General features: G+C 38.1%; 1 protein-coding gene across 6 annotated transcripts in view; it reads right to left on the reverse strand.

Moving 5' to 3' along the window:
• Positions 1 to 2,587: 2,587 nt before the first annotated feature.
• Positions 2,588 to 21,862, reverse strand: part of PDE4D (phosphodiesterase 4D) — a 432,217-nt gene continuing 412,942 nt past the window's right edge. For all 6 annotated transcript variants that reach the window (XM_042804780.1, XM_042804781.1, XM_042804785.1 and 3 more), the window contains 9 exons: positions 20,505 to 20,598; positions 17,365 to 17,537; positions 16,290 to 16,388; positions 16,035 to 16,199; positions 14,179 to 14,278; positions 9,208 to 9,362; positions 8,576 to 8,698; positions 7,892 to 8,074; positions 2,588 to 7,317 (listed from right to left, as the gene is read on the reverse strand). In XM_042804780.1, coding sequence (XP_042660714.1) covers positions 6,907 to 7,317; positions 7,892 to 8,074; positions 8,576 to 8,698; positions 9,208 to 9,362; positions 14,179 to 14,278; positions 16,035 to 16,199; positions 16,290 to 16,388; positions 17,365 to 17,537; positions 20,505 to 20,598 — 1,503 coding nt within the window. In that variant the 3' untranslated portion in view covers positions 2,588 to 6,906. The remainder of the gene's footprint in view (positions 7,318 to 7,891; positions 8,075 to 8,575; positions 8,699 to 9,207; positions 9,363 to 14,178; positions 14,279 to 16,034; positions 16,200 to 16,289; positions 16,389 to 17,364; positions 17,538 to 20,504; positions 20,599 to 21,862) is intronic.

A 21,862-nucleotide genomic window follows, 5' to 3' on the forward strand; every position in this document is an offset into this window, starting at 1 on the left:
AACCCAGGTACCGGCAGATCTCCACAGCAACCTGGATAAGGCAGCTCTACATCAGCTGGTGCTGCTCTTTTCATCAGAGGAGGGGCACTGCTCTGTGTCTCTGCACACAAGTGATCCCTTGAATCAAGTAGGCTTTGTATCATGCTTCAACCAAAACCACGGTTCAGGACGTCTACCCCTGGCTGCGGTCAGGACAGCCAGTGTAAGTTGCTAACCTCAGTCTGAGACTGCAATGGGGTATGCACAGCTCTTAGTTTGGTCAATGCTGCAGCTAGTCAAGGTTTTGAAAACTTGGTAAGAGATTTGGGGTATTAGTTTTCTGGAGAGTTTCAACTATCAGAAAGTGCTGAAGTTTTAAAGCCACCTTTAACTGCTTCTGTCTTGTCCCACGTAATGATGGTTCACTGGCATTTGCCATAGGCCTGGTCCTACATACGTACAACACATGAGCCAACTGTACTTTGATTGTTACATACTGCATAACCTGTATTTTCTTTTTCAGCCTTCCTCAGATGAACAATGGTCTCTGCTGCATATTAGAGATGCCGATAGCGTAGGCATCTGAACTCCATGGATGCTGGAGAAGGACTGAGCAAGCAATGTGACCACTGAATTTTTGATCTGCATTTGCTGTCAGCACAGCTCATCAGCACTAGACAGTTAATGATATCTGGGGCCACACGTTCTGAATCTCTCTCTCTCACTAAGGTCTGTTTACCCAGGTATGGTGTTGTCATCCTCCTCTCATGCTAAAGGCCTCCTTAGCAGAGATAGTCATCGTGCATTTTTAGTCTTTGAAGCTGTGCTAAACTCTGCATTGTATCAAAAACTTTTTTACTTTCTAAACATCCATCTTAAATACATATGCAGTTCTTACTACCACAACTCTGAGGACCTGAAAATATTTGCTTTGTGAGAAGGAAAAAAATATACAGCTTTGTACCTGGAGAACTAAGACAGACTCATCAGTTCTCCTAATGTCCATACCCAAGCCATGGGACTGCCTTTGACGAGATGAGATTTTAGTAGGAGGGCATTTCTCCCTGTTCAGGTCTTGCTCCCAGTTTGTAACTCCAATTTATGTTTGGACTTCCTATTCCCCTTTATTACTTTTGCAGACTTCTCAACCAGTTTGACAGGAAAAAGCTGGAGATTTTCTCTACCCCACAGGTTAAACTAAATTGAACTAACTAAAAGCTTTTATAACATCTTTGAAATTTTGTGTTTGTTTGGGTTTTGTTTTGTTTTTTTTTTTCTGGAAAAGCTAAGCAAAATTATTCACAGCTGGTAGAGAAATTGGGCTGGTCATCCCAGTAAACACTGTGTACTAGCAGCTGTGACTTTTGTTTTCAATGCAGCAGAGAGATCAAGCAAAGGAAGCTGCAACTATTCAGACTATTTGTCTCATTAGGAAATAGAGGAGTCATTTGCTCAAAACCACATTCATCTCCTTTAGTAGCAGCTGGCTGCAGCGAAACAGGGGATCCACTTTGGTTTTGCTCTGAAACTTGCCTATTTTAACGCATTGTTGCCATGCAGAGACTGACAAAGTGCTGCCAGAGCATGGAGGAAGCAGTGGGCTAATTCTGCCAGCTTCAGGCTCACCACGTGCACAGCGGTGGTACCTGAGCTCCTTACTCAAAAGGTTTTAATAGTGCCAACGAGAATTTGGGATTCCTGCTTCCCTCTGTAACAGCCAGGATATAGGAGAACCATGTCCCCATGAGAGCTGCTGGGAACGTGTGAGGATGAGCCTGCCCAGAGACACAGGCACCTTCTGGTTCATCCGCCCCGTCCTGGAGCGCAGCATCCTGCATCTTCCCCGCACAGCACTTTCCCAGCCTCTTCTGCCACAGAGGGAGGGTTAAAAAGGAGTCCTAGGGATTGGTACTCCTTGCAGATTAACCCCAAACCCAAAGAAGGATTTAAGACGTAAGGAAAAAATGGACTTGGAATTCTTTTGTATTCAATCAGAAACTATTTTCAGTTAAACAAACAAACCACCCCCAAACAATAAAACCCTCACTCTGATCAAGGAGAGGTGCATGAAAGCCACTTCAAGAGCTGGACCTGCATTAAGACAACATTTCTTCTTCAAGGCAACAGCTGTCACTTACGAATTTTGTTTTAAAAACCAGTGCCTTCTAATCATCCATTTAGAGCTGAGATTCTCTGGTTAATATTTAACTATGGTACTCTTTTTCTTTTTTCTTTGTGGTATCCCAGCATATTGCTCCTCTAGGCGATCTGTGGCCTTCTAGTTTCTTTAAAGCTGAAGGCTTATTTTCTCAGGTTAGGCTGCTTTAGCCACTGCAGCCCATGGTAAAATTTCCTGAAAACTGGGATTGAGCGCCTTTCTATACATCTGTATAGCACCTTTGTGGGTTAGAATTCTTTATGAAATACCACATTTGATTGACTTTTCTGATTTGCCCCCACTTTTATTTTGTATTATCTATGCAAAACACTATGACATCAAAAATACGGTAATCAAGTTATTCTGAAAATATGCTTTCTCTTAAGATGTCACAGCTGTGGGAATTATGTAAAAAAAATTAACTTGCAAAAGAAAATCAAATACAGTAACTAGGCAGAATCAACCCATGCTTTTATTTCCATTGCATATAAAATTTTGTATGAAGGTATTGATGTACAATACTATCCCCTAGGCTGCAAGAGAGGCTAAGAAACCAGTGAAAGAATAGTCATGTGCAATGTTCACACAAGTTGCCACTCTCAAGACATAACCAAAGAAAAAAATCAAATTAAAACAATAACAAAAACATGTTCAGGATCTCTGTTGTTACGGTGTCCCTTTTATATCGATTAAAACAAAAGCAACCGATTTCCTTTGGGCCAGGGCTGCTAAAATCTACAGTTTGTGTCAAAAAGGAGGCTCTGTTTTTCCTTGAAAAAGAATCTCTCCTTTCACAAATTAGTCACATTCTACAAGGGCTGGGCACCACTGGAATGGAGGAGAGGTATTTACCTCACTCTGGCAAATTCACTGATAGCAGCTCTAAGTAGCTTGGAGCAATGTGGCAAGTCAAACAGCAAGAGATGCTCAGTCCAACCTGCAAACCTAATACTAGTGTTATTAAAAGATCTAAAGGTTTACCACTGTCCTGTAGATCTAGTGCATGCTATACACATGTGCAAAAAGCCTTTGATACATCTATATAAAATAAGATTTTGGCTGCTTCTAACAATAATAGTGGTGTTGGAAAGCATTTCCAAGGTTAAAGCTGCCTTTTGTCCTACTTTGTGGATTCTGCTTATACAGTGTTAATTTGTGCTACTAAATAAAGAAGCGATATTACAGACCATTTTAAAAGTGTATGAGTTATACCCTTTTAATTCCTATTACTCCATTTCCGCATAGGCATTAAAATCAAATGCTTATTAGAGATGCTTTCCAAAGCTGTTTCAATGCAATTTGGTACTGAAATACGGCATCAACTTTATATTTTTTTAGGAGAAAAAAATGGCTGCAATAATTTCTGGTGATAGCCTGTAAAAAGATAATCAGAGAGGCAACACAATTACATTGCCAGAAGTCTGGAAAAGCTTGAACTTTCAGCACGGTCACGAATGAAAGCTTGGTGTAGTATCATGCATATTAGCTCATACAAGTAACTTCACCAGTCAGCAACTAAAAATATGGTAAAAATGCCCAGCCCTAGCCTCACAGCTACCTTACTTCCAAATGCAGCAAGCCAGAAGAAAATATTGTTTAAAGTTAAGGCACAGCCCTGGGACCAAAGACCTGCAGCTTTTTTTCTCGATATATCTTTATGTATTTTATACTTTTCTTGACTCTTCCATAACCAAGCTCTAAGGTGACACTGAATATATTACAGGAGAAAAAATGTACAAGGAATATGTATACACAATAATCATTCTCTCACCAAGAGTTTCCAAATATAGCAACACCACCCTGACAAGGGTGATGTTATAATAAGAACTGATAATTTACAATTAACATTACAGTATGTACATTACAATAAATACATGGTTGTAAACAGAGACAAACAAGACTGTATTACAGGTAAGGTCATTTGGTGAGAAAAATGCATGGCACAAATAAAATAAATAATGCATTGGAAAAGAACTGTCAAAGCTTTCTGTAAAATCAATTTCATGAAAGTTTTTTAAACTTCTGAATGCTATTTGTTCTATCTATATTCTTTCATCTTTGTTTTTTAATGACACAAAACAATTTAACAATTCAAATACAGCATTATTGAGTACAGTAACTTGCAAGCTAAAATGTAGTTATAAGCAAGATGAATTTTCTTTCCCCCCCCCCACTGAATACCCACTCACTGCATTTTCTTATGGCAAAAATATTCAGAACACATAAAGCCACTTGTAAATTGTATTGTTTTAAAGCAGTGTGCAATGCTAAAACACACTTTGGCAAAAGAGGAAAAAAAAAGATTGTACAGTGCATTGTATCCCCAGCTCTAAGAAATTATATTATTTTCTATTATTTGATTGTCCACATGTATGGGTATATATCTCACAATATGGTGTTATTCTTCTCATTCACTTTCAATTAGTGCAGATACAAAACCTTTTCAGGTCCCTATTGGTTATTTTGGAATTTATATTGCTTTTCCAGTATTAAGGTTCCAGGCACTCTTGGGGACTGAAAGGATTTTTAGATGGATCAGGTTCAGGAAGAAATGACGAACAAAAGAGAGTCAAAAACTGAAAGTAAAAACCATGAGTTCTCTTCATTCTCTTTCCTTCTTCAGCATCTTCTATGCTAAGGCCCTGTGAGGGCTAAAGGTAAAGAAAACTATGACCCAGATATTAAAGAATTCAAAATGCATTTAAAAGCTGAATTATTAATATTATATGAAATATTGTTAACATGTTTTTATTCTAGATCTCAGACACTTAAATAAACCCCTGTATTCATATCTGCAAATCTGCTACAAAATGAATCTAAAGGGGAAATAATGACTCTTGCTATCTTCTTTTGTTAAGAAATCATCTTGCTATTGTCATTTTACCAGAATTTTACAGAGTGGGAGTCTGCTAGCTTCCCTAGGCAACTATTTCCCATCTTCTACGCTCAAAACTACAATTTTAACAAAAAGTAAAATGGAGGAAATAAAATTCCTTATTCTTTCATGTGACCAAACAACAGGACTAGAAAATGACAAATATGAACTACTACCTCCCTTTAATTTTCCAAGTTCCAGAAGCTTGCTGGACCAATCAACTGAAAAGCAGGATTCCCTCAGCACAAACTGGATAAAGGATTAAAAGATCTGAGATTGAAATAATGTGGAGTAAACTATAATTCTCATGAGGCATTGCTCATTTACTTAAAAATATAAAAAGAAAAGACTGACCTGGCTCTTCTTGCAACAAAGACATGGAAAAAAAAATGGTGATCATTATTTGTATATTGTACACATCTCTGATTAGCAAATAGTTTAACTAGATAGCTGACACAGATAAAAAGTTAGGAGACTCAAAATTGGAAATACTACACTAATGCTTTTTTCACCAGAACAAATATTCCATACATTGTATTAGCCTGTTCTGATTTAGCAGTCTATATGTCCCAGCCAAAAATGGTATGGAAGCCATGTTTCAGAGGGACAAATTTTATTAGTATAGCAGAGGAACGGCTTTTCAGAGAGTCACAGAATACCAGGTTGGAAGGGACCTCAATGATCACCTGGTCCAACCTTTCTTGTTAAATGCATCCTCTAGACAAGAGTGCCCAGCACCCTGTCCAGCTGAAATGCTTTTGTATTAAGATGACAATTCATCTACCTTTCTTACAGGCTCTACTTGCAAATCCTAATCTTAGTGGTCCCAGCCGGCTTAGTGGGACCACCTCTTGGATTAAGATTGAATTGCCAGGATGAGGCCAGCATGAGGGCAAAAGCACAGTGTAAGTTCTTCTAATACGTTTGGGAAAAACCGTGATTAAAAAATAACAAAAAAGCTATCATACTGAAGGAGTTTTATGTAACAATGATATTAATTGAACTCACTAATAGATAAAATAATAGACTTTTACAGCTCAATATTACCATAATAGTCTAAGGTGCAAAAAAAAAAGAAGGAAAGGAAAAAAACCCTAGAAGTATTATCCAGTGTAGCACAGATTTGTACTGAAAACTTACAAGTTTCTCTTTGGAAAAAAAAATAACCAGTTGCAGATGAAGTCTGAAAGTGGTTTTCTTGAAATATAGTACCTTGGTACATTTAATAATAAAAGTAAGCTCTACAAAAGATCTTTCTGTCACATACTATATGAAATGCAGAGGTTAGTGCAACCCACTGGGTCACGCTTTTTTGTTACACAATAGGAAGAACTGAAATCACAAAATTATGCAATTTCCACAGCTTATCTTCCTATTGGTAACAAAATCATGTTGTGTCCCATCATTTATGTGCATTTGTTTTCCAGTAGGAACCTCAGTTTATTTTCTGTCTGTTTCCTCTCATGATGAACATCATCTAATACTCTGTGAAATACAATTAACTCAAAAACTATCAAAGTATACCAGCATTTTGTTGGCAGGTGGTATTCCTCTGAAAACATTTGCTTTATTTAATCAAATATGCCAAGTGGAGAGCTTATCAAAGCGTAGCTTATGGATGTTCTCCCCCCTGCTTTCTGATGTCATGGAGGTGAAAATTCTGGTTACAATATTCCTGAGTGCCAAACTGAGTCATCAAGGTCAGTTTTGATCAACAACCATCCTGGCAGAAGACAGAGAGTTGTGACCATGGTTATAGCATATGACGTACACCTTGGAAACCATTACCTAATCAAAAAAAAAAAAAAAAAATCCAAAACCCAAAAAGAAATCAGAGAGAAAGAGTTAAAGAAAGGGAGAGGGCAAGATTGAATAAGAGACTGTGTCTTCATTGTTACGTGTCAGGACAATGTTCTTCTACCACACATGGTTCTGTCTGGTTGTCCTCCTCTTCTACTTCTTCTCCTACTTGCTCATCAAGAGGAATTTCAGTGGATTCTGAATCCTGTGTGCAAAGAGTCTTGGAGTCGCTGCAGCTGGTATCTTCTTCCACTTGACTTCCACTGTCCTTTTCAGTGTCTGACTCACCATCTTCCTCCAGTGTTAGTTCGAACTGGAATTTTTCAGTTTGGCCCTGCCTACCCTCTTCCTGATCATCAGGTGCAGGAGAGGGACTTTGAGGGATTGTGCTCTGGTACCATTCTCGATTGTCCTCCAGTGTATCTAAGATATCCTGGGCATCTGGGTGAACAAGATCTGCCCATGTCTCCCACAGAGGATGAACAATGTAGTCTATAAAACCCACCTGTTTCAAATAATACAAAATTAGGATGAGCTCTTATTCACAAAGAAATATATAACTATGCCTACACAAAGTGTAAGACATATAACACTAGTGAGAGACACTAGATACACTACCCTGAAAGGTGGCTGAAAGGAAACCATGATCTTTCATGTAGTAAGTGGGGCCTTTTACATTTCAAAAGTCTGATTCAGGATATTGGATAAGGACTTGGAAACTATTTATTTTCAAATTAACTGTTCATTCCAAACAACTCCACTGCACTGAGTGAGCCAAACAGCTGCTTTATATTTAATTCTGCTTTTGAAGGAAATCCTAATGAGCAGCTGTACAATACTCTTTTGACATGTATCCTACATTGCAGGTCACGACAGCGATGGAATCCCTTCAGGAAACACACTGTCATGTTTTCACAGTCAAAATCTCAGCTACCCTCACTACTACTCAGCAGCTGAATTAACTACCTAGGAGGAAAAAAAATAGTGCATTCAAAAATTAATCAAAACATGGCTATGGACCATCTTTTTCTGTTAAAATGTCATACTGTGTTATTTAACTGCCTACTCAAATCCATTACCTGTGATTTTTCTACAGATGCATTGTGCTTATCACACATCGGACTTATCTCCATTCCCCTCTCTCTTTCCCGATCTCCCTGACGGAAAAATTCCTCCATTATTCTGTCTGTCCATTGACGGTAGAGATGGAGTGGCTTGGTTGGATTGCTTAGATCTGCACAGTGCACCATGTTCTGAAGAACCTAAAATAGATTGAACACCTGCAGTGTTATTACACTTGAGAAAAACAGCTCCTTTTCCATTTACACTTTTGGTGGCTGTGAAACAGAATCTGGAAAACACAAGTAGTGCAAGATTTATTCTAAACAGCAAAAACTTATGTGCTTGGGTGTTTTTCACACTTGCAGTAATAGCCATGAACTACCTCGCTTCTGCTGCTTCTGCCTGTGTAAAGGACAGAAAATCTTTGAGAGAAAGACCAACCAGTTGCTGATAATTTGAAGGGAAGGCCAAAGCCTCATTTAGTCCAGAAGTAGTCTAGCACCTCATTACTGTCTCTGAGAGTCATTCAGTACCTAATGGAGTATGTCACAGGTAGAAAGCGTAAGAGGGCATAGAGGGAATGTAGTGAGTCAGGGTGTGAGAACGGACAGTTGATCTAACCCGTGCTGGAGAATGGGCAGGCCAATGTTATTCAAGATGTAAGTTAACACAAGTGACCATTTGCAGATCCATCTTCTTACCTGAATCCTGTCTGAATAGTTATCAAGAAGTAGGACACCAGAACTGGTCACTTTTTTGGTTTCAACCATAGTTTTTAAATCAGCCAATAGATTCATATGCTTAGACATGTCTGTTGCAAGTACCTTGAAAGAAAGAAACAAGCGAGTATTATGTAAATTATTCTACTGATTTTTAAAAAAACCTTTGAACACATAAACAGTTCTGAGGGAACCCATAACTCATGTGTCTGAATACACTATAGAAGTCTGAGTCCTGTATGTCAATGGTGTCCAAAATAGTAAGTTTTCATTTTGGTTATTTTAAGAATATGACAAAATGGTTGTTCAGAATGGTATGATCAGCCTAAATTCAACTCCAATGCAGTAGCAAATTTCTAACTGTGATGGTGAAATGGCACACATAGCAGTACAAAAACATCTTGAAGCAGGATTGTATACCTTCTAAAAAGGTATAGATGCTTATTGAAACTGAAAAGAACCCACTATTCATGTTTGGATAAGACATGATAAATTTAAAACTTTTACTTCATTGGCTATGGGTCTAATGATATGTAATTTATCAGAAAATGCTTTTGTGCTTTATTATTCAATTTGCTAGCACTATAGAAGAGGGACTCTCAAGCAGAACTCACAATGTCAATGACCATTTTCCTCAGTGATTGCCTCTGTTTTTTGGTCAAATTTTGGAAAATGTCACAATTTTCTTCCTGTAGCAGTTTGAAGCCCACAGCTAAGTGATGATTCTCCAGTACTGATGAGTCATTGTACATCAAGGCGAGTTCAGAATCTGCAGTAACAATCGGAGGGCGGAATGTTACTAAAGCCTGTGCTTCTATCAAATTCCTTAAGATTTTTCAAATTCATTACATTAAAAACAAGATTTTCAGATCAAAGTTTAGAAACAGAGTTCCTGTAGTTCACACAGTGTCAAAAGTTACAGAATTAATGACTGAACATTTTAACAAATCAGGGCAAAGTATGTTGAGGGAAATAAAGAAAATGCTTTACAGTGAAGCATGTAAACATGCCTGGAGCGGCAGAAAAAAATACAAGGAAGGTATTTTTCAGAATACATTTTCATATCTGCATGAGGTCACATGGGAAATATTATATGCATAAACACACTCTGATGTTTTCTCTTCTCATGCTTCCCTACAACACATCTACTAGAACTCCATTGTTTAAGACAAGTTGCAGCTATCCAACACTCAGATCTGGGAATACACAGCTGAGGCTTTGCTGCAGGTCAGGCAGAGAGCACACATCCTTGTTTCCAAACTACATTCGTCTCCACTTAGCTAAGGCACTCAGGTGCCTAGCCAGTTGGACCTATGGGTCATTAGTCCATGACAACTGGGTATTTTGAGAGAAGGCTGGCAGGATGGTAAGTTACACTTCTGGTCGTTTCCTTGGAAGGTCCTCTGCCTTGAAAACGCAAGCCGTGGCCTTGCCTACTGCCTTGTAGTTGAGCATGCTCAATGCCTGATGCCATCCGTAATGATGCCCTCTCCAACAGCAGTATTCTTAACTCGGACACTCCATATGGCTGTGAGAGTAACACACACCTTCCTATCAATGCTTGAGCTAAGGCACACATGCAAGGTCTGCATTTGTCTGCTTAGACTGGCTGAACACCCAGCTCTGACAAGTAAAACAAGTTATGACAATTTTCTGCACAGCTTTATCTTCTACCTGGGGATACCACAGAGTCAGCTTGCATATATTTTAAGACGCAGCTTGCAAATGAGTATGTCATAAAGAAAATACTTTTTATTCAATCACACTTGTCATGTGTGATATTAACTTCTATTTATCACAGCTGTTCTATCCTAAATCTAACCATACGTCAGTCTATTATACAATTTGTCCTCTTTATCCTCTTTACAGCAGCTTTGTTTTAAAATCCCTCTGGCTCAGTGGGGTGCCTACAGAAGCTCTGCTCTTCAAATTTCATTAGTCTCATTATCCATTCTTGTGCTGTCCTCCCCTCCTGTCTTAAATACATCGATCTTTTGAATTGGGAAACCCTTCCTCTACCTTTCCTTATCCTGATGGCAGTAAAATTCTAACAGCAAAAGGAAAGCAAGTTTGTCAGATGATCTCTCTTTCATCTTTCACAGAACATTTACAAAGCTTGCCTACTTGTTATTTTTCTTACAAATATGACAGGCACTAGTTTATGTTCCTTTCAAACAGCCTTCTGATGAGCCCCAACTGCAAAGCACTCAACAGTGCCAAAATACTTTGGAAGCTCTGGAGCTACAGACAGAGCTAAAATGTGCTCAACTTTGTAATGGAGGTGAAAATGGAAGAAAGTTACCCCTTGGTAATCTCTGTAACACATTATAAGCTTCAAGAGTATTTGTCTGAAAGGATAGAGTTACATTGATCAAATAAGCATCTCTTCTGACGTTAATATAATCCCTATTTGTTTCTTCTTTAATAGTATTCAAGACTGATCAGATTTTTAGACAACTGTGTAACAGACTTTAAATTCTTAAATAGGGAAATAATATTCAGAAATATCACATGTGAGTAATTGTAAAGAATAAGCTGAAATACAGCAAATACGTACCTACTTTACGTCTATTATACTTTTAAAAAATGTATACTCATACTTCTTAGTGAAATGTTTAATACATTGTAAGGTTCACTGAAAAACAAAACTAGGTGCAAGCAAATCTTCTAGAGGTTAGGAAAATTTAGAACCTAAACTGAGAGACCTAAATTAGATGGTCTTTGTCTCTGTCCCTACAGTTTCTTCCTTGTACACAGAACAACTCAAAAAGGATAAAATCCCTTTGTCTCTGTCAACTTGGCAACAGCAGTTACAGTTAGTGATGCTACATGTTTGACACAGGAGCCTTCTTTATCAAATGGTGAATTGAGAAAAACATTTCTTCTAATCCACTAAATAAGCAGCATTAGAATCACTCCTAACAGCTGAATTTCAACTGTCTGCCTAAAAGTGAAAGCTTTATGTATCACTAGTGGTTCCTTCAACTGGCCAGTTATCCTGCTTAAACCTGAACAAATTGGTGGTTTCCCTGAGAACCTCAGAGCCACCAACATATCCTGATACTCAATTTCTGATTAAATAAACAAATAAAAACTTTACTTACATATGCCCACTGTTAAGAATTTTGGTATTAGACACTGTTTTGTGCACAAAACTTGATTCACTCTTGTCCTGGGTTAAGTAAGAGGTGGGGGTTTTTTGGTGGCAGGGGAGGGGGGCTATAGGGGTGGCCCCCTGTGAGAAGCTTCTCGAAGCTCCCCCAGCTCCACGTCAGACCCACCTCTGCACCAAATCCGAGCCAATCAGCTGCATCTCTGTGATAACGTATTTAAGAAGGGACATGGTGAGGAGGAGTCAGACTTGTGAGGAGGAGTTGCTGCAGCTGCATGAACACCAAGGTCAGTGGAGGAACGGAGGAAGAAAGGAGGGGGGAGGTGTGCCGGAGCAGAGACCCCCCTGTATCCTGTGGTGAGACGGCAGGGCGGCCCCCCCTGCCACCCATGAAGATCTACGGTGGAGCAGACATTGATTTATGGCCTGTGTTTTCTCTCCTGGCTGATCAAGGTGCTGAGTCCCAAGAAGGCCGGAGTCTTGTGGTAAAGGCAGCCCCGCTGCTCTAATTCAGCGCTGGGAGGATTGCAGCATGCGGGGGTGTCCCACGCCGGAGCAGCTTGGGAAGGGCTGCAGCCGTGGGAGGGACTCCAGTTGAAGAAAGTTGGTGACCCACACTGGAGCACGGTAAGGAAATGCTGCGGCCCATGGGAGGAACTCATGTCAGAGAAAGTTTGTGGAGGACTGTCTCCTGGGAGAGGGGGATCACTATGGAGCAGGGGGAACAAGTTCCAGAAGCTCCCCCCACTGAAGATGGAAGAAGCAGCAACACTGACTGCACCCCCCCATTCCCTGCCCCTGCGCCACTGGGGGAGGAGGTAGAGATATCGGGAGCAGAGCTGAGCCCGGGAAGAAGGGAGGGGTGGGGGGAAGGTGTTCCCAAGATGTGGCAATGTTTCTCACTGTCTTACTCTGTTATGTGTTGCTAGTGTCTGTAATAAATGTATGTTCTTTTTTTTCTTCCCCTAACGAGTCTGCCTTTTGCTTGTGCCCATAAAGGGGGATTTTTTCCCCATCCCAGTCCTATCTCGACCCCAAGCCTGGCTCTCTGTCCCTTCTTATTGTCGGAAGAGAAGGGAGAGAGATTGGCTGCATGGTGGTTGGCTGCCAAACCACGACAACTCTCTTCCTATACCACACTGCTGAACTGCACTGGTCACCAATAAAACACCAGAAATCTAGAGTTAATCCCAATTCTCCTCCATGCAGATGAGTCATCAAAATGAATTTCACCATAGGATGGCCCTCAGGCCATTAAGGCAAATAAAATTAGGTGCAGGCTAAACTGGAACAGAGGTCTTATTTGAACATACAGCAGCAATGAGTCAGAAGAGGAGCTCCCTTTTTCTAACTATACTGCTTTTTTTGGGGTTATGAAATTTTAGCACTGGTGCAAGAAGTTTCACCAAAGTGCCGGAATGAGAGTATCTATAAATGTGCAACTAGATGGGTCAAATACACAACCCTAGGTGTATTTCCATTTCTGTATCTTTTTCTTTTTATGTGCTTGGATTATTAGTATTATTTCAACTTTTGTACTTCTGAGTCAGTTATTGTAAAAGGAGAAGTTGTCAGATGTCAAAAGAAATAACACCGTATGACAGAATTTGTACTGACCTACAATGTGCTACCCATTTATAATAGTAACATATGCCAGATAAAATCAAAGCGGGTTACACTGGGGCAACAAGCCATTCAATAAATGTGTCATTAACATGTTCAGTGGAGCTAACAGTGTTTTTCTTCTAGTAGATTAAAGAAGGGGAAGAGGTTCATGCAATGCTGCAGAGAACAGCCTTCAGGAATGCAAAACAAGTACACTGGGTTTCAAATTTGGAGATGACATTAGGGTCTCATTTCATCAGGGTTTTTTTCCTCCACATATAGAATGCCAGCAACAGACTCATCAAAAAAAAAAAAAAAAAAAAACAAAAAACAAACGTGTTTGCCATAGTCTGCAGGGACAGGCTGAGAAAATTGAGTCCATAAGGCATGAGTATGCGGAGATCAGAAACCAAACACAGCAGTCAGGGTGCTTTTGCCAAAAAGAGAGTTGTTTTCTGAATTTCTTAAAAATGTATGACTAACCTTGGTCATATCATATGCTTCCAATATAAACACAAAAATGTTGTCTTCCTTCTTTTTGATTTTTATTTAATCTTCCTTCATTTTTCTCCTACAGCTTTACTTAATGTAAACCAACTAATTTCCAGGAGAGACCACATCCAATACATTGAAATAATGCCAAGTTTATAGTTCATGTTTTAGTAATTCTTGCTAGATGGTACCATGTAAATTATTTCTAAGGTTACAAGAGATGCAAAATAATATCCAGTTGAAAATATAACAATCTATCTATTTACTGATAAAAGTTACAGATAGAAGCAAACAAGGAATGAACTCTGTATTTTTCAGGTGCTATGTGCAGATCTTACAGCAGATTTTTGAGAAAACCACTGAACATCAAACTTACTTGTGTTGATAAGAAACTGGTTTGAAACCCCAGGATGATCTACATCATGTATTGCACTGGCAAAAATTGCTGCAAGAATCTCCAAATCAGTGAACACTGCCTAGAAAATAATGAAACAGAAATGACAATCACTAATCAATGAAAAAATGTTTTCAATAAAAAGGATTCTACTTTGAATCTAGGTTTGAACAAGCAAAACACATTTGAAATGCATCAGAGCTCTCAAGAGATTTTATACATAGGCTATTAAAACCTTTTGTAAAATCGTCCATTATGTAGAATTTCGTAAATATTTCAAGTTTGGACAAAGTAAAATGATTACTTCACAGTGACAGCATCATTAAATTCTGTAACAACTGGAGTTTTTTCAGCTTCAGTCTGTAAATAAATCCACTTTTATTAGATCATATAGTATAGTATAGTTTTCTACAGCACAAATTGATGTTAAAAATTTCAGCCTGACTCCTGTGTATTGTCCTATACTTGAAAGATGCACCTCTTCTAAATGACGCTAAAGGAAACGGCGACAGGTCACAAGGCACCCTACTTAACATTTGCTGATTTTTATTCTGGGTGAGATTACTAGGAAGATAGGAAGAGAGGACTGCAATGGACCTGGCATGTCACCAAGCCCAGCTTCCTGTTGTCACAAGCACCCACATGATATAATTGCATTCATAATTGATCAAAACAGCTCAGAAATGCACAGGTCAGCAGTGACATTGGGCAGACACTTCTATTTTACTGGTGAAGTTCTTCTGAGAACAAGGCCATGAAAAACAGTTCATCTGGAAAAAAACAAAAAAACAAAAAAACAAAAAATGCTACTGATGACCAGTTCAGCTGCTTGGTGAAGCCAGTGGTGATTTAAGAACATATTCTGATCTTTCTTCTTGAGATAAAGAAAATCTTTCCCAGGCAAATTCCTGAGTCTTTGAGGATTGAGACCCTCCATCAGTCTTAAGGTCCACTTATAATCCTCTTTTTAAAAAGGAGTTAAAGCAGAAGCATTCAGTAACATGAAAGACTGGTCATTATGAAAAGGAGTCAAAATGCAGCCCTCTTTCAAAATGAGGGCAAATCCTTTTGAACTACTAACATTTCAACTGCTTGTTTTATCTGCCTTTTTCCAACAATTTACTGGGATATATCAGTGCTTACTATACTAAGACCTGAATTGTGCTTAAAAAAGGGAAAGTAATCTCGATCTTTCTTCCACTTCCTTCTACTTCAGAGATTTAAGTACTTCCAGTAAGAGAAATCCTCAGAAAAGAACAAGTGAAATGTTATTTTTTTTCCAAACAATTTTGAAATGTTTTTGAAAAAAAAAAAAAAAAAAAGATAGTCCCGTGAAAATTTAGTACATGTTCCACTCTGCCTGAGAAACACATACAAAGGTAGCCTTTCATGATCAGAATAAATAGGAAAAAACAAGGGAAAAAAAAACCAGAAGGCCCTGTTGAGGGAATCCCATTTTATCACTGTCCTTCCCTAAGCAATTCCACTAATTTTGGTTAGTGAGAATCCCACATGGGAAATAATGGCAGAACAGGATGCAGTATTATTAATGAGATGGTGGAAACAAGTTATGCATTGTGTTACAATGAAAAAGGTTACAGCAGCCCAAATCTGCATGATTTAAAAGAAAAAGATGTGACATTTTCTGCAGATATTTACATATAAGTAAGCTTTTATGCTCGCAAAATATCTTTAAGAAAGCAGAATTCATAAAAGAAACGTTAGTATTTATTTTAAAAATACTGCAGAAATGAAGATCTTTAATATTTGGTTTAGTAGAGCCTTAGCATGTCCCTTTCTCTCATGCCTGCCTCCTTCCCACCTCAGTGTAGTTTTACCTCTAATGCTGGGGTTGACAGCAAGACATGGGTTGACTGAACAACATCTGCAGCATGTATGTTATTGTGATATGCCACATCTGCATGGTAATGGTCTTCCAGGGTCATCAAGTAAGTTATTAAAGTATCTACTGGAATCTTAAATGTTTTTAACAAGTCTCGTTCCTAAAAAAGGAAAAGAGAAACAATTAAAGAGTACAAAGCAGAAAAAAATCTCTAAGATAAGCAAAAAGCGGCATGGCTGCTGCTACTTGCCTGAAAAATGGTGTGCATGATGACAGTCAAAGGTCTGTTTCCAGATAACTCTGCTACTCTGAAAACCTGGAGGCCCCATTTGTTCACATCTTCAAGTTCCTAAAGCACAATCAAGCAAAGAAGACATTGAAACCTAGCACATACATTACAGTGATTTTTGATTGAAACAGCTACAAACAGCAGACTCATGAAGATTCAGAACCTTGCCACTGTGAAAGTTATGTGCTAAACTCTGGAAGGTGTAAAGCTGCTGCTACTATTCTTCCAATATTTGAATTTGCAGCCACCAACTTTTGAGATTTTAATTCACTAAGCAGGAAAAAGTGCCTCCTAAATTAATTGTTCTAGAGGGAAAAATGCTACAGTATCTTGAATGAGCTGAACTGACACACTGCTATCCCACTGCCCAGTGACAGCAGAGTTCAGCAAGGAGGAAAGCTCCAGAGATGCTGTCGTTCTGCTGCTGGTCCCTGGTTCTCAGAAACACTCTTCAAATAAAGTGTGGAGATTCCTGAAAACATAAGGATATGCATATTTCAAAATGAAAAACTTTATAATTAAATTAATAATCACTTTTGTCAGTTTTAGATTATTTTCAACTAGTTAGCTGCTGGTGCAAAAATCATAGGAAAAACCACAAACGATGTATGTAAAATGATACAGCTAAAGACAAGACCTGGAAGGATAGTTCTAATGCTATAAATACCAGTTGTGCATTTTCAAAACACATAGGGCAGTTACGGATTTTCACTCCTGTCACAGTATGTGGTATGTTTACTCTTTATTCTTCAGATATTATTTATAAATAAGCAGCTCTATTAATGCAGACACAAATGCTAATTTAAATTCCACCTCTGGATGAAATCCTGTTACATGAAAATTAACTCTTATAGCCTGATTCTAATTTTACTTGTTATTCTTCCACTTGACCAAACTTACATTATTTTAAGTAAGACCAGCCTTTGGTGTTACAGCTTGAAATCAATGGTTATAAGCAGAGGATGGAGTAATACTGACAAGTCCACCCTCTATTTTAATTCAATATTTTAAATTCAAGGATTCATATATTCTCTACCTTGGCAAGAACATCTTCTTGGTCTGTTTTAACTCCGAATCTTGGAATACTGGAATTAGTTAGGCTGGAGCTGTGCATCAGCTTTTTGACTCCACTGATCTGAGACATTGGCCTCTTCTTTTTCTCTTTCTCTTTTTGTGTTGGAGAAGGTATTTCAACTTCATGTTGTTTGTCTTCAAAAGAATGAAGAAAGCAAGAATAATTTTTAAAGGAATTACAAGTATTACAAAATTCACTGTTGAGTTGCATCTTATGCATACTGTAATTCTTAACAAAACTTTTTTTATTTTTATGTTCGAAGATTTTGCAACAGATACTTTCTATCAAGAGCAGTAAAAATGTGAAAGATAAACATAGACCTATATCTCAGTAGCAGATCTCTGTTTCAAAAATTGCATCATAATTTCTGAACTGGTTTTAAATGTGACTTGTGACTGTCTGATTTCCACTTCTCCTGCACCCCTAGTGCTAGAGAGAGGATCGATCCTTTCATTATAAAAACGTTATTACAACTGAACAGAAATCTAAACTTCCATTTTGCAACAAAATTTAAAATTTCTTCTTTTCCAGAAAAAACACTCTCTGAAATTGGATTTCAAACCCAATCAAGACAGTATCTCATGTAAACCTTTTCAGGACTCAAAGGACCTAATATCTGAGGTCTGGTCCTGTTTGTGTTAAGACTTTATACAACTCAAAGCCTTTTGCCAGCCACCTCTACAAGCACTTTTGATGTAGAGGCAGTTCACACCAGCCATGTAGTCCATTTCTGCACCTCCCAACCAGAGTAAGTCAGTCCATTTCTAATTACCAGATTGTTGTTGTGTTTGCTTCTTCACTTTCTTCCTCTTTTTCCCATTTGCCTTTTTTTTTTTTTTTTTTTTTTTTTTTTAATTACCCCTTAGCAGCTGCATTTACTCAACACCTCAAATTCCAAACAAATCAGAACGAAGAGGATACTGTGGAAATGTCACCAAGCTCTATCCTGTGGCACCGAGTTCCCTGACTGCCCTTGCCATACTTCACCACCTTCCTCATACAGACAATGAAGAAAAGGGGGAGGTGGAACGCTGCAGCTCTTGGCTGGTGCAAACCGGTAACAGATGAGGAGCAGTGACTTGTGTTCATGCCTTGATGTTTATGGTTTTGGTCATATGCACAAAGTTTAGACCCATCAAGGAGAGGTGCATAAGCCAAGCTGTCAGACTAACTCAAGTGAAAGGAAGTGTCTGTCTGAACGACTTTAGATCTCCAGAGGAATTCCATGGGACTGCCTCTGCTTTTGTAACTACAAGCACACAGGGCAAAGGATCCTGCACCCATCTGAACATCCAGAAAGACAGCTTGCCATTTTGACCCTGGCTGTGTTACTCTCATTGACAGGTTCTCTTACATTTTCCATTCACATGTAAACAGGTTAATGACACTGAAAAATAATAACCTTGCATATCATTATACTCAGTGTAGGAGCCTTATTCTTACACAAGGATATATATCTGTTGTCATTATGAGTAACTTTACATGTCATACAGCCCTACGTGGGGAAAGTCTATTTTTTTTTTTTGACAAATAAGAACAGAAAAAACTGTTTTCTCATGACACGTTCTTAACTTTCAAATGTGAGAAAATCTGTAGAAGTTCAGGAGATAGATTATGTACTAAAAAAAAATTAACTAGACTCATTAAAATTTTTTATGGAAATAATCTTTTCCCTCTTCACATTGTTGCTCATAACCTATATACTTCAACTGCATATTCTGCAAATACTTCATTTAAGCAGTAATTCTGTAGATGAGGTGTTTCCCCTTTTGTATTCCTCTCGTACCTACAATTTTAAGTATCCTATCTAGTTTTTCATGCAGCCAAAGAACAGCACCCATGGCTCAGTAACTTAGACATGACTGCCTTTCCAGCCTTTTTTCTGCTCAAGACCAAGGTCTCATGTGAAAGGCTGACAGATGCATTGCTTTACCCTGACAAAATGAGCCTTCAATTTTCAAGTAAAAGCTAGCAGAAACTGTTATCTCAGTCTTTTCGACCTAAGTGGGTCATCTTCTCAGGCAACAGTACACTGTGACTTTCAGGGCTCCTGAAGCTGTGCAATATTTCTTCTCCATGACAGATGCTCGTCCCTTTCTTATTGTCTGAAACCGTGATGTGTCACAGCACTCAGGCATGCTACTGCAATCATGGGTAAACTGAACAGACCCATTAAGTGATCCATTTAGGATATGGTAACAAGCAGGATAAAAGGTACTTTTAAAAAAACACTTCTCTCAAAAAACAAAAAGCACCAGTTATGGTATCTCACATAAGTAAAACGAGAGGTATCTTATCATGTGTGACTGGCACATTTACGGTACTTGTTATCCTAATGTAGATGTATTCAGCTGTGCCTCCCTTTATATACAATCTTTATGAACCAATGGTGCTTTTCTCAAAACACGTTTAAGATTGGTATATTACCTTCATATTCAAAATCAACCCTATGCAACTAAGTTTTATTCACTTTCACCAGTTTTAGAAAAATAAAGCAAACATCATCCTGCAAAGCCATAGAGGAGGAACCATACCCTTTGTAATAATAAATGTTGTTTTTTTTTCATGCTTGCATCCCACCATGCAAGCTCCTGAGCCACACAAATTCTCCTGGAAGCAGTCTGTTCAGATGTTGACTTAGTCATGTTCATCCACCTGCTCACATGCAGTCAGGGAATATCAAAGCATCAGAACTGTCTGATGCAAGATTTTATGATATCACTTGTGCTTGTGCTTCCAGCACACAGAAACCTCTTCACAGTAACTTTCATAAGGGAAAAAGAATCCTTTTTAATATAGAATTAATTCATTATATATTAATTTCTTACTACAGTAGCAATATAGTGGTACTTATGTTACATTAACATATGTATATAACTATCCATAATTGCACACAAAGGGAAACTCAAATTGAGCTGTGAGGAAATAGATCTAACATGATCTCTCTGCTCTGTAGACTGAGATATTAAATGTACAGTGTCTGAAAACAGAAATTAGTATGGAAAGCTACTGGCATTTAAGCTCTATCACAGCCCAGAGAGAGAGGGAAAAAAATAAAAAACACCGAAAAACAAAAAAGTTAACTACCATCACAGTCTTACCTAAGAACGTGTTCGATATATATTCTGAGACCTGATTGCCTGACCTGCTCATTTCAGACAGGTGGGTTAACTCCCGGTTGAGCATTCTTTTAAACTGGAAAACAAAACAAAAAAAGCGTAAAATTAGAGATCAAGATGTATTTTAGTTAGGATAAGAAAATGCAGTCAACTTATAATTGGGGAAAGGACATGACATTAAGAATGCATACTAAGATAAACACGGAAGCCAAAATCACATGTAGCATCACTCTACCCTACTAACTTATTTGGGGGTTGGACAACATAATTCTTAACCTCCTAAAATACTCCACAGCGATTCAATTTCCAAGGCACAGTGTCCTACTAGTAACTGAAAACTACAAGAAACATGTATACACACAAATAATTAATATTACTGTCTTCTCATTTTTCAATTCTTATTTGGAGAGAAAATGCAAATGTATTTACATAGGACCCCTTCTCTACCAGAGTTTTCTTATTATATTTGTAAATTTATCTATTTGTGCATTTTTTGCAATTAATTTTGTGGTACTTTAATTTTATGTTACTTCTTATCATTAGTCTACTCAAATATATTTGACAGCTTTGCTCGAAACAATCAAAATATCTTACTGATTATTCCTAAACACCAATATGAATAAATAGAGGTAGGTTTTTGTTGTCTCCAACTTAAAATTATAATATTGGATCAGCTCAATGATTTGACCATTCCACAGTCTCAGAAAATTGTCAGTGTCTGTATAAAACATCGGAGTAGAAAATACTCATCTGTGGAAACACCTTCCTTTTCCCTCTAAGTTACTAATTCATTCCAGGCACTCTACAGGATATAAGTGGATATTAACATTACACAAAATGTGTAATTGATTAGGTACTCATCATTGAGCCTTTCTTGATTCCTTCTAGGCACCAGGGTTAAGTCGTATCTTGTGGCATTGTGTTTGACAGGTTAACTGCATAACACAGCTCCAGCTATCTTACTTACAATTTCATTGACTATAGCTCTGCCTTGATATTATCAACAAATAGAACTCAGCAATATTTATTAGCAAATCAAACTACTCTTGTCAATGTAAATTAGCATCCAACTGTCACTACTGAATTTTGACTCCTGTCGTGTCATCCTTTCCTTTTGTTGTTAGACTTCTCAGTCACCTTTTCTCTTAACAAAGTCAAATGATTTGTGCCATTTTCAGAATCATCCTTCACCTTGTTCACCCAGTTATGACTGGTTTTTACATCAAACAATAGCTATACTTAGTATAGATCCCTGTAAACATTCCTGTATGTTGAAAGCTGGTAGTTTATTCTTCTACATGAAATAAAGCACTAAACATTAACTAGGCTAAACGTAACTG

Source organism: Tyto alba, unplaced genomic scaffold (assembly GCF_018691265.1).
Source record: "Tyto alba isolate M040663 unplaced genomic scaffold, T.alba_DEE_v4.0 Super-Scaffold_42, whole genome shotgun sequence".
NCBI classification, from domain to species: Eukaryota; Metazoa; Chordata; class Aves; order Strigiformes; family Tytonidae; genus Tyto; species Tyto alba.